Raw genomic sequence first — 12,980 nt, forward strand, 5'->3', positions numbered from 1 at the left:
ACACACACATATACACATATACATATATATATATACACACACACACACACACTATAGTACTGCCATAGTAGCTTCATTTTCAACTCTGGAGGTTACTGCCTTGTTTCCCATCATTGAGGTTGTCTGCTGTGTCCTGACTGTTCGCCTGTCCCTCTTGTCTGTTTCCCCAACTTTTGTTTACTTCACTTAGTTTGCATCTGCATCTACGTGTGCCTTTTCAGGCGATTTATTCTGTTTAAAGAAAGCTTCCATCACATGTTTTGACAGTGTTTGGTGGTGGCAGTGCTGAATGTGGGAATTCCAACTGGATGAGTAGAGACACCTGAAAGGAGTCCAGGCAGACGTCCCAGATAGTGGTTAGTCTGTGGGATGCAGCAGACATAGTCAAAATTTGATCAGCAATTATTCTTGTCAATCGGCCAGCATGGATGTGTCTGACCTGCCAAAATGAAAAATAACTATTAATGTGTTTTGTTGAGAGGCAGAGAAGGAAAAAAAATATGCTGCAGATTTTATTATACAGCACTGTGCGAAGGTTTTGAGGCATTTTTTTTTTTTTTTTATTTCTTCAAACTTTATTGGGATTTTTTTCTTAAGCAGTACTTCTCCAGACTTTCTGAAGCTGTTTCATTGTTTTTCTTTTGACACCGCTTTTCACTCATTTCAGTCAATTGCTCTGAAAATGGTGAGGTACAATGTTGTTGTTTTTTTACTTCTGTTTTGTTAAGCCACTTAACACTGATCTGTCCATCATTAAAACATAAAAAGGTAACAAAGTCAAAGGATGAATCAGTGTTGTATCTAAGAAAACTGTTAATAGCCTGTCACAAAACACATCATTTGTTTCCATTTCTTTAGGTGAATCAATAAAACATGCCAAAGACAACACAGTTAGACAGAAATAACATGATTTGGACCAACAAGGAGATTCTAAAGAGCTATTAGTTGAAAATTTGGAATCTCTCAATATGGTGTGCACCGTCCTTATAAGAATCCAGTGTGGATAACAGTAGAAGGCCAAGAAGAAGAATCAGCACTAAAAAACAAACAAACAAAAACTATCTACAGTAGATGAACAATATCCAAAAGTCTTGTCTGTAAGAAGTAGCAACAAACACCTGATATAGGAACCGAGAGACACATTTGGCCCTTTGGTTGATCCATCCACTGTTCACTGAAGCCTCACTGTGGTCTCAGTGACAGTTAAGAAACAAAGAGAAGAGCTGAGGTATACAAAACTGCACAAGGACTGGACTGAAAATAAGCTGTAACCAATTTTATAGCATAATGAACTCATATTTGAAATTTTTGGTTCAAATCATCGTCATCAGTATGTCTGGAGGAGGTCAGGAGAGAGTATCTACAGGCATCTATAAAGCTAGCAATAGAGTTCAGGCTGTGTTGATGAATAAAGGTGGTCATACCAAATACTGATGTATTTTGCTAGTAAAAATTTTCCTAGTAAAATAAAAAACAATAAGTGGTAACGTGCTCAAGATGTGTGAACAGTATTGCATGTGGGGAAATTCCAGTGTTTGAAAAAATAATTTCCCCTCATATATTTATTTCATCTTAAGAAATATTATTGGGCTGGCAGTCATTTGCAGTGATGGTCAGTAACAATTTCAAAAAGCATTACTGTTGTTTACTATAACTAAACTAATCTACAGTATGTTCTTGGCAGTGAAAAGGCTGACCATTTACTACTGCACCAGTACCCAACAGCAGGAAGCAAATGTGCAAACTGACAGTGCATGGCACCTACATTCATGTCAAACCAAGACACCTCTCCCACTTGCTGTTCAAAATGTAGGTTTATAAGAGGCAGCGAGTCAAATGAAAGTTGGCTTAAATGGAGTGGAAAGTGGTGTGTTGCAGACAGAGGATGAATTGAGGGCCTGTACCAAGGCCCAGTAAAACACAATAAGGATTAATTTCAACTATCAATCACACAAAGCTGCTCTAGAAGGACAAAAATCTGGGGCACATGTCCCCTTTAAGAATAGCTTTTTTGTCACTTCATAAGAAAAAAGGAGAAAACAGAAACAAACTGAGGTCGTGGGTATGATATAAATCAGCTGGAGAATCAAGGCAGAATTTAGTCATGTACATCTGCTGGAAACTTAAAACAGACTTTATCATTTTGGAGGAAGTACTCTACAAGCGGGACCGATAGAGAGGCTGATCAATTTCTCCTTCTCACTCTCTTTTACCAGATTCATGTATCAAAAAGCACTTTCTGGTTGATCTCTAGCCAAAATGAAATTTAGACCTGGAACGAGCTCATAATGTTAATGTGGGAAATTCAATAAAGTACATGTATGTGCCAGGAGCAACAAATGCATTTATAGAGCTACATGTATTATTGATTTGATATTGACAGTGAAAAATGCTCTTTTGTTGGAATATAATATACCCTAATTATCATTGATCCCTAAAGACAGACACACACACACACACACACACACACACACACACACACACACACACGAAGAGTTTTACTGTGCTATGTCATGACTTTTGTAATTAATAGCATCCTGCACTGTATTAGCAAAAGCTGAAAGCCATTCTTTTGGCTGGTGGGAGGTAGTCCAGCTGTTTGTTGTTAGAGCCAGGACACCCAGAGTCCTCCCTGTGTTTATTACAGCATGGCGCTGAAGTGAACTTTTCATCAACATAACCTCCCCTCCCCCATCATCGTCGACCTGCCTCCACTCCCACGAGAGCAGTTTCCCTTTTTCAGGTGTCATCAGTCAATGACAGTCCGCTTTCCCTGCAGGTTAAAACTGAGGGCACACTGTAAACCTGAGCTTGCACTTGAAGTTTGCCAGTTGTCGATGCCCTGCAGCTTGACAGGGAAAGGCGAGGGGGCTTTGTTTACATAGCTGACGGTTATTAATCAAGTCCTCTTGGGCTGCCCAACAATGTGCTGGTTTCTGGGATACAAATAAAGCACTTCTAGGGATCAGATTATTGTTTTGCTCTAGCTGAGAACTTAATCCAAAAACTAATGGCTGTAACATTTACAGAGGGTGGTTAAACTTTCCTTAGCAAGCAAAGTGCAAAGAAACCTCTAAAGTCAAACAAACGACGGTATTAAAAGCAGAGGGAAGTTTTAAAGGGAGAGAAGTCCAGTGAGGGTGGGTGGCGCACGCCTATAAGATATTTTGTGTGCCATGTTTTTCTGCTGATGTCAGCATACCTCCAAACCAGAGAGAACAGGGCAGCACTTCAGCGTGAAAATGAGTCCACTTGGCAGTGTGGGGCTTTGAAGGCTGCTCAACAACTACAGCGAGATAGCAACAGCAGAATGCCACAGGTCCCAGACATCCCCAAGTGCGTTTTCCACATTATTTAAAGGGTAGGAAAGCCATGGCAGCACCTGCTCCCCACAATGTTGCAGCTCTAGAGCTGAGGCAGATAAATGGTATGCTAGACCCTCCTCTTCTTTCTGCTCTCAGGCACCATACAGAGAGCATGAAAGGGCCAGGAGATTATGCCTCCCTTGGGGCCTGGCTTCAGATGGCCTGAGGTTAGAAGAAGCCAGCAAATGAAAGTGAGTGAGTTTTAAACTTGCACATGTAGTACGCATGTGCTTGGTATGCTTGCTAGAAATCCCTGGACTTTATAAAGTGAGACACCTGGATCTACATGAATATTAAAAGTCAAGAAGTTTTGAATAAAAAGCAGCCAAAGTTCACTTTTAATGACTTATTTGCACTCTCTGCTTCATGTCTTTTCTCTGGGACTCGAAACTAATGAACACATCCGTCCCTCTCGCTTTCGTCCCTTGCAAAAGATGTCTGTCATTTCATGAACAAACAGCTGAGTGTTTGCTTCTTCCTCCAGATGGTAAGCTTCCCCCCCCCTCATCTCATTTTGTTCCTCTCGCTGTGCTTCCCATTGTCTAGTATGTCTGGCCCACAGAGCTCTACACACTGCAGTGACTGATTTAAGCTCGCTTTGACTCCTGGAACTAAAGAGCACAAACTGAACCAAAAGTAACAAATTTATATCATTGCAGCTGCACCAAGACTTCTCCAGAGATGTGCTTGATCAAGTCCTCCTGAGGGTGTGGTTCCCACTTGAATCTCAGCCTCTGCTCTGTTCTCGCATTCAATCCAAAGTAATGGCAGACATGTTATGCAACAACACCCACGTAACGATGAGCACATTGGACCTCTGCTGGGATACTGATGGAAAGTTGAGAGGGGATTTTTGTAGAAAAGAAACTTGTATATCACTGAATGCTAAAAAAAAAGAACACATGAAGGAAAAGTTATAAGAAAGCCTAATAAAGGAAAAGGCTACTTTTTCTGAAATGCGTATTGGCTTCTTTACCATGGATAATATTAGAAAGACTGGTATTCGCTCTCATGACCATTCACTGCATAAAGTACCCCAGAGATAACTAAGCTCAGCATAGCATGCAAAACAAAATATAACGTATTGGCTAATATGTTACTGTGTTTCCCACAGATTGTTAGCATTAAACAGCTAGCGGTAAGCTTACGACATTGTTGATGTTTATTGTACTAATATTTGTTTATTGTATTAAAATAGTATCTATATTATAATATTAAAACAAAATAAATTTTTTTTTAAATTCAATTCAATTTTATTTATATAGCGCCAAATCACAACAAAAGTCGCCTCAAGGCGCTTCATAGATACAGAGAAAAACCCAACAATCATATGACCCCCTATGAGCAAGCACTTTGGCGACAGTGGGAAGGAAAAACTCCCTTTTAACAGGAAGAAACCTCCAACAGAACCAGGCTCAGGGAGGGGCGGCCATCTGCTGCGACCGGTTGGGGTGAGAGAAGGAAGACAGGATGAAGACATGCTGTGGAAGAGAGACAGAGGTTAATAACATATGATTCAATGCAGAGACGTCTATTAATACATAGTGAGTGAGAAAGGTGACTGGAAAGGAAAAACTCAATGCATCATGGGAATCCCCGGCAGCCTACGTCTATTGCAGCATAACTAAGGGAGGATTCAGGGTCACCTGGTCCAGCCCTACCTATATGCTTTAGCAAAAAGGAAAGTTTGAAGCCTAATCTTAAAAGTAGAGATAGTGTCTGTCTCCCAAATCCAAACTGGAAGCTGGTTCCACAGAAGAGGGGCCTGAAAACTGAAGGCTCTGCCTCCCATTCTACTTTTAAATACTCTAGGAACAACAAGTAGGCCTGCAGAGCGAGAGCGAAGTGCTCTAATAGGGTGATATGGTAAGATAAGATGGGGCCTGATTATTTAAGACCTTGTATGTGAGGAGCAGGATTTTGAATTCAATTCTGGATTTAACAGGAAGCCAATGAAGGGAATTTTTAGATATTTCCCTCTGTGTACACTGGTTACCCTTTGCTAAGCTAACTTGCACTCGGTTTCATGCCATTGTTCTAAAGCTAGACAGTAACTTTAATATAATCACAAGTATTTTTGAGAGCAGCAATTTTTTTTTAATGGCTTTTGGTAGAAAACTGAATGAAAACAGATTTCTTTGGTAATTGTCATCACTGATAATAACAAGCAGCTATTTCTGGTTTGATTTTACCACACTTATAATAAGGTCCATTATAAACGTAGTGGTTTTGAAAGAGATGCCATCAAGCATGCCCTATTGGTTTTAAATCTATAACTGGCCAGTGACTATTCATTAGTATATTTCTACCATTTTCTAGGAAAAAAACAATCACAGTCATTGTAAAACCCAACAATGAAACCCACCCCCCAAAAAACAAAACTAACATGACAAAAAAAAAAAAAAAAAAAAAAAATTGTTAAACTACTGAAAAAGTGTATTTATTTTAGCTCATTTCTCTATTAAGGACTTCCTCCAGAACGCTGCCTAAAGGAATGGCAGCAAATTCTGATAAAAGTAAATAAACACAGGTGTAATTAGTATGTAAAAAGAATGTGCAGAGTCAATCAAGGATGAAGAATTGATGAATTAGTGGAACAATTTATTAGTACTTATTATCCTTGACTGTGGAAAGCTGGTAGTCTTAGTTGGTCAAACTTTTTTTAAAAAATTGGTGGATTAATGCTTAGGATGTGCGTTTTACATTTTCTCAGGTAAATTTCATGCTTATTATACAATATATGGCTGATCAACCCTTTCAGCTGATCAGACTGTAAACCCATCTTACTATGAGAAGTTTCTCATAGTAAAATCTCCTCAAATCTCCTCATCTTTATAAGCTGGAAAACAGTACTGATCTTCTCAGCTTTCTTCAAACTCAAAGCAGTCTAAAAAAAAAAAAAAAAAAAATCAGTTGTTGCCCTGTCAAGTTAAGGTGAACACTATAAGGATTCATCATCATAAGGATGTGTGATTATCTGGTTCTAAATTGCTTCTGCTGTACCTTTCCTACGGCTCTGTAGCAGAATCTCTGAAAATCCAGCAGCGTCAGAGCTAATCTTATTACTTGTCACAGCATTTTAGAAATAAGCCGTGGGGATAAAGTTATAGTCAATCATTTCAAAGACCTATTTTGCCTGTCAAAACATATCATCTGTGATATTTCAGACAGCAAATTGAAAGAATCATGATTTTATTTTAAAGAAACATCATTTTGATGAAAGACATAAAAGAGCACCAGAAAGTTCTCACATGTTTCTTCTTACTGTGTCCTTGGATATATTGTGAGCGAGCAAGCTTTGAGGCTTTCGGTGAGAATAGGGGCTTGGTTGCTAAGTTCCATAGGTTGGGGGTGCCTATGTGCTATTGCTCGTGTGGGAGCAGAGTGAAAGAAGTGAACAAAGATTGATGAGAACGGTCAGTCTGTTCAGGCTCTTACTCAATGGAACTCTCTCTCGCCTTTGTGTTATTGAATTATTCGCCATTAGGGCATCAATGGAGGGGCAGTGAAAAGCCTTTGAAACACAGTGTGCATATATTAGCAGTGTTTAGGGTTAAAAAAGTAAGGGCACCATGGCTGCTAAAAATGTTTTTACCTATATATGCAGGTAGGAGTGAAGACTTTAATCATAAAGCTCTGGTTGTCCATGACGCTATAATAGCAGCATTATGTAGACATTACAAGCATTTAGAGACATCTGCCAGACCTGCAGACTTGATTACATGGTTGCAGTGGGGACAACAGACCCAGAGATAAACATTAAACCAAAGGCTTTGTACTTTAAAAGTGCAATTACACCCTTACTTCCACCAAAATGAATAGTTCCCAACAGTACCAGAGCTCAGGCAAGACTGACCTGCCACACACGAAGCCTCATTCAATAAACTCAAACACAACAAGACTGAAAATTGGAATAGTAAGGCCACATCAAGCCTTTATAAATAGCATGGGAGAGCTTTCCAGGCATGAAGCCAGAGGTAAATAGAGTCATTTCAACCTACTGTAGGAGGAATTATAATTCGTTATGGTTGATTCTCGCCACAAAGGCCTTTCTAATGCAATAACGTGCCAAAACAAGCCCTTGCTTCTCATGACACTTGCTATGCTGGGGGTTTAACAGCTGGTTGAACCTAGCAGAGAGGCTTATGTCTAGTCTACGCGCTCTCTCTATAAACATGTAGTGTCATCAACCCACATCTTTATGTAAAGGTACAAAGATACACAGAGTCATTTCTAGTTAAAAAAAACCAAGAGAATTTGACCAGCTGATAAATCTTGACCATCCAGCTCAGAACAACAATGCATTTAAATGACAATGCATTTTTGTTTTGGCAGATTTTCTGGAAATATATTTATGTTTGTATAATCATCAGTTTACCCTCCACAATAAATCTAATAAACTTGTACCAATTGGTGACGCCAACCATGGTGAAACTGCTTTTCCAATCTCCTGGTGGATGTGCTTGCCAGCTTGTGAGCTATGCTACTAATTTTCTTCATCACTAATGTCATTTCAAAAAGATGGGGGAAAAAAAATCTTCTGTAACTCGAATACATTGTGTGTGTTTTTTTGTTTTGTTTTTTTAAACAGTGGACTGCCATTAAAGAAAACTTTTCCAAATAAATGACACAGACTACAAACACAGTTGAGTTTTTTTTCTTTCCATCTATTAAGAATCTGAAGGTTTTGTATGTGATGGAACCACAATGAGCAAAACTGCATTGTGCAGGTAAATGTATTGAGGGGTATGCATGAATGCAGTTAGCCATTGTAGAAGCAAACTCACACCTTATGTTTTTGCTTCCCCTGTTCTAATGACTGCCAAGAAATTAAGCAATGACAAAGAAAAAGGCCACCAAGAAAATGTAAATGCAGGATATGAGAAATTAAAGATGCAGCAAATGTTTTATAAAGGAATAAATGTCATTAAGATGTTTGTTACAGACTGAAGACTGCGTTCTGGTAAAAAAATAGAACTAGTGTTTGGGAATAACAGTACGTCAGAAAGTAAGTTAACTGTTCCAAGCAACTGCTATCACTACAATAAGTAGTTAATATAAAAACAATAGCAGTTCAGTCAACATGGTGCAGGATCGAGTCTTGACAAAATTCTATACTCCAACCCAAACATTAAAATACTGCTGTTTGCTCAGACTTAAATGCTACATGTAAAGCTGAGAGTTTTCACCTGTAGTAGAGGAGCTCTGATTCCAGCTGAAGGATGTGTCTCTGCAGTGCTGATACATGATTTGCCTTTGCCTCCAGTTCCTTCACTTTACCCAGCCCGCTGAGTAGCGCCTGCCGGGCCTCCTCCACCTTCCTTCTCATGGCCACCTGCTCCCTCTTCAGTCCCCTGTTGCAGTCCTCCAACGCAGCCACAGTCTCTTTAGAGCTCCACAGTTCCTGCTCCAGTCTCTGATTACAACGCATGGCTTCCTCCACCTGCCGATCTTGCGAGCTACGCAGCAGCTCTATTTCGTGGATTATGTTCTGTAAGCTTTTCAGGTTGGTGTTGGCCATTTTTTTCTGCATGGCTTGCTTCTGGTGAGCGACAAAACAGCCTTCGTCTGCTTTGTGTTTGGAGTGGCTTTTCCACAGTCCGACCTGAATAGAAACAAGTGAAATAACTGAGATATTCCCTTAACTTACTAAAACATGACTAAACAGGTCTTGCATTTGTAGGAAACCACAAAGAAGTGTTGCTTTAATAGATTACGAAAATGAATAACTCCTTTGGGCTGCGAGGCTGTGAAAAACATCTCTTGGTGTTAAGGTGCCAGTTAAGATATCAAATCAGCAATCATATATCTAAAAACAACTTGCTCTTGTGCTGTATGTGCTATCAGAATATGAAATATGTGGGTTTTGGAAATTGTTCTTCCAAGTCTCCCCAATCCCTGTACCAATAAACAAACATTTTAACTGGCACATATCAAAATAAAAACCAGGAATGTAATGTTTCTCTTGAAAACTAGTATCAGGATTACATCTCGTCGTGATTTGTTGACAGCTGTGTATGAGTTTCTCACCCTTTATAAAGGGTTGCTAAGCTTGAATTCATTTCTTAATGAATAAATGAGATGTGAAATTGTATAAGCTATAGGTTGCCAAGTTGGTCTCTTTTCCCCTGTGGCAGAGTGTTCCCCATCCCTGACTGATTTTTTTTGAAGGAGGTCTCTTCCTGTTAAACAGTTGTTTAAACCTCTGGTTATGGATCGTCTGATCATTGCAGTTCTCTCTCTAATGTTGTAGGGTCTTTACAATTTAAACAGTGACAACTGTTGCTGTGAAGTGGTACTCTATAAATATAAATGAATTTATTTTAAACTTGACTAGCTTTTTAACTTCGTCTAGCAAACATTTTAGTTTAATGCCTAAAAGTCTAAGAGTTTTGCTTTTCATTAAAACCTTATGAATGCATACAACTGCAGAGGAGCTGCTTGAACCTGTTAGGAGGTCCAGATTGAACCCCTCCTATGACCATCTGAATATGAACCCTTTCTCCAGCCCTGCCAAGTCCTCATAAGCCCTGTGCAAACAAGCCTGTAAAGCTGAAACAACATGTGTCTTAGCTGGTGCTAATTCATAAAGTCTGACAATGGACCCATCCACAACACCGGCCAGGAAACAAACTCACAATTTAGGACTCAGTCGACATTTACTGGTCACTGTTCCTAATGAATGAAATTGTCCAAATTAACGAAGGGGGCTGAGTCTGTGGCTTTTTGGGGGTTTTCTGGGGAGTGAGACCACAGGATACATGTTCATATTTCCTGCAGGAGAAACCAGAAAAATGGGATCTGCTTTCTTGTCAGTAGTGGTTAGAAATTATGTATTAACAATTTAAAAGTCACGAATAACTACTTCCTAGCGTTGGTGACGGCTATTTTGGGTACCCCCATCCCCTCAGTAAAGCTTGGGCCCCAGCAGCACTCCTGTTCTTTTACAAAAGGCCTATGGACGCATATTGCATATTTTTATGGGCTTGGAAGATCCAAGTGAAAGATATTACATCCTAAAAATTACACTATATGGACAGACAGAGTATTTAAAATCCCGCTTCTCACCTGCAGAGCCAAACAGCGGGCATCACTGCTCTGAAGTGCGGCTCGCATGTCCTCGATCAACTCCCTCAAACTCGCATTCTCATCCTCCAGTTTGGCTATTCGATCCTCCGCTTCCTCCAGGGCCACGATCTCCTCGTAGCACTCCCGGGTGCAGGAGCCAAGCCTGCAGCCGGAGGTGTGCCGCCCCTCCGGGAGAGGAGAGGGGCCGCTGCTCGCTCCCACAGACAACAGCTTCTCTCGGCGCTTCAGCGGGCTCCTCAAGCGGATCTGAGTCTCTATGTGCTCGCTGTCCATCCCGACCAGCAGCCGGCCGTTCTCATACTGGCAGCCAGCCTTAGTGCTGAAGTACCCGCACAGTTTGGCGTGGAACTGTCTGAAGGTGAGTTCGCTGGGCAAATTGTCTAAAACGTCGACGCATTCTGTGTCCTCCGAGTCTTTGTCCAGTCCCAAAACTTCACACAGGATGTTAAACTCCTCCACGGGGATTTTGCCTGCACCTTGATAGTCCATGTGGTGGAAAATCTCCTGCAGATACTGATCCAACCCGGTGGCCAAAACAATAATCTCGTTCTCCACTCCCCGGTCCAGTCCGTAATGGTAAGCCAGGGTGCTGACTATCCATTGTGTCCTGCGCGCTGGTCGGCTGTATGGATCAACGGAGTCTATCGCATCCATTATTTCTACTGAGCAAAGTCATATTTCCTCGAACTGAACTAGAGTTGCTGTGTTTCTCCTCAAAGCATCCCGTGTGCGTTTCGTTTCTCGCTCTGCGCGAAAACCTGGAGCACAGTGGCGCAGCTCGAAACGAGGCGTGTGTTGAGCCCGAGCAGATTTGAATTTAGCACTGCCCCCAAAATCCACAACAAGGGGTCCCAAACAGCGCTCAGCAATGCAGCTCCAACACTCCGCGTATTATAACGGCCTCCAACTGCCGTGCGTCTGACTGTAATTGGCACCAGGTGTGTAAACTTTTCTCATTCACTTGGGTTAGACTTTGTTAAGATGTAAGGCGCCCCAGAGACTTACAGCCCGTGCTGCATAATGTCTTTTATTTTAAGCTGAAGAAAATTCCACTCCATGGTCTGTGTGCAGGGAAAACACTCTTCTATGGGGGGTTTGTACTTTTTGCACCTTGCTTTGTGCATGATGTAATGCGTGAGCTCGGTCTGTGGAGTTACATTTTTGTTCTGTAGTTATCTTCTGTACTTTTCCCTGTTGATTTTCATTTTATTTTAAGTGTTGGTACCCTGAAAAATCTCATCTACTTACATGTAAGCCTGTTGATCCTCCCAATAAGTGAGCTATTAATATATTTAATGTCCACCAAGTCACCCAGCATCAAAGGTTAGAGCTAGGGACGGGACTTGAGGTTCGGTAAACACCTGCCTCTTCTTCTAATCCCAAATTTAAAAGCTTGTAACAAAAAATAAATAAATAAATAAATAAAATAAATACTGCAATGGCAAAGTGTGTGAGACTCAATTTGAAAGGCCGAGCGTATTAGCAAAATTTAGCAATATCCACAATTTTATCATTTAATGGGAAAGAGAGCTTGATAAACTATTAGAAAAAAACATACTGATCAAGCTCAGAATGTTATGCTATAACATTTTTCATATTTTTCATGGGTTTTTTGCATGTTTTCCAGTAACATACTTAAAATGCTGAATATTCTGTACAGAAAATGAATATTAATGGAAGCAATTTACAGGATTCCCACCACTGAAACATGGCTGAACAGAATGGCTGCCACTACTTTCATGTGATGGACTACAAAGTTGTTCTCCACTCCTGAAACTGAGATACATAATGCCGAGTCTGCATAATAAAGGGAGGTTTTGTAGTGTATGAATTCAAAAACTTTGATATAAAAACCCCCTCTGTTGCTAGTTTGCTCAGTAAATAGGTCTGTGCAGTGGTATGGTGATTTTCCAGTTTCTGCGATTAAGAGAGTGAAATAATGCTGTGCATGTTTCTCATCTTATCTGCTTTGCCACAAATAGTTCTTTAATCTCTTTAATGACTGAGCCATTTCGCCTTGGGGTCGATAACTAAAGGCTCCACCCTAAAACGGGTGGATTAAATTGAAATCTCTGATTATTCACTCAGACCAAGACATATTCTTAGACACCACAACCGGTTATCCAACTAACTCAGTTGCTTTTGAAGGTATCATTGTAATGTTTATCCAGTTGAATTGAGGTTTGTAAATGTGAAAAGGGTTGATTACGATTGCAAACAGCAAATTCCCTAAATATCAATTACAAGGCACTGCCTGCGTGATATTATTATTGGGCGCTGAGCCCCCCTAAAACTTTGAACCTAGGATATTTTGGACTTGTCATTAAACTTGGAAAAGAAACAAAAAAAAAAAAAAAAAAAAAAGGAAGGAAAGAAAGAAAGCAAAGGAGAAGACGCTACATACACCTCTGAACGGGGCGTGATAGCATGAGTGCACCTGACGTCCTTCACTACAGCCGTTGCCACGGACAACCGCTTCGTTGTCACCATGCGTTGCACTCCTGAAAATCACGTAGGTTGAACTTT

The 12,980-nt window shown here is 40.5% G+C and overlaps 2 protein-coding genes across 5 annotated transcripts in view; one reads left to right on the top strand and one right to left on the bottom strand.

The window, feature by feature from the left end:
- efcc1 (EF-hand and coiled-coil domain containing 1) overlaps positions 1 to 11,341 on the bottom strand; it is a 26,842-nt gene extending 15,501 nt beyond the window's left edge. Inside the window, exons 1-2 of the mRNA XM_005934517.3 lie at positions 10,434 to 11,341; positions 8,555 to 8,970 (exon numbers count right to left, since the gene is read on the bottom strand). Coding sequence (XP_005934579.1) covers positions 8,555 to 8,970; positions 10,434 to 11,108 — 1,091 coding nt within the window. The 5' untranslated portion in view covers positions 11,109 to 11,341. The remainder of the gene's footprint in view (positions 1 to 8,554; positions 8,971 to 10,433) is intronic.
- Positions 11,342 to 12,900: 1,559 nt separating this feature from the next.
- Positions 12,901 to 12,980, top strand: part of cfap92 (cilia and flagella associated protein 92 (putative)) — a 15,455-nt gene continuing 15,375 nt past the window's right edge. For 3 of the 4 annotated variants that reach the window (XM_042225872.1, XM_042225869.1, XM_042225870.1), the window contains exon 1: positions 12,950 to 12,966. The gene's annotated coding sequence lies outside the window, so the exon portion shown is untranslated. Of the gene's footprint in view, positions 12,971 to 12,980 lie in introns of all 4 variants that reach the window. The other variant, XM_042225871.1, reaches the window with a different exon arrangement.

Source organism: Haplochromis burtoni, unplaced genomic scaffold, assembly GCF_018398535.1.
Source record: "Haplochromis burtoni strain Fernald_Lab_line unplaced genomic scaffold, NCSU_Asbu1 Contig_186, whole genome shotgun sequence".
Lineage (NCBI taxonomy): Eukaryota > Metazoa > Chordata > Actinopteri > Cichliformes > Cichlidae > Haplochromis > Haplochromis burtoni.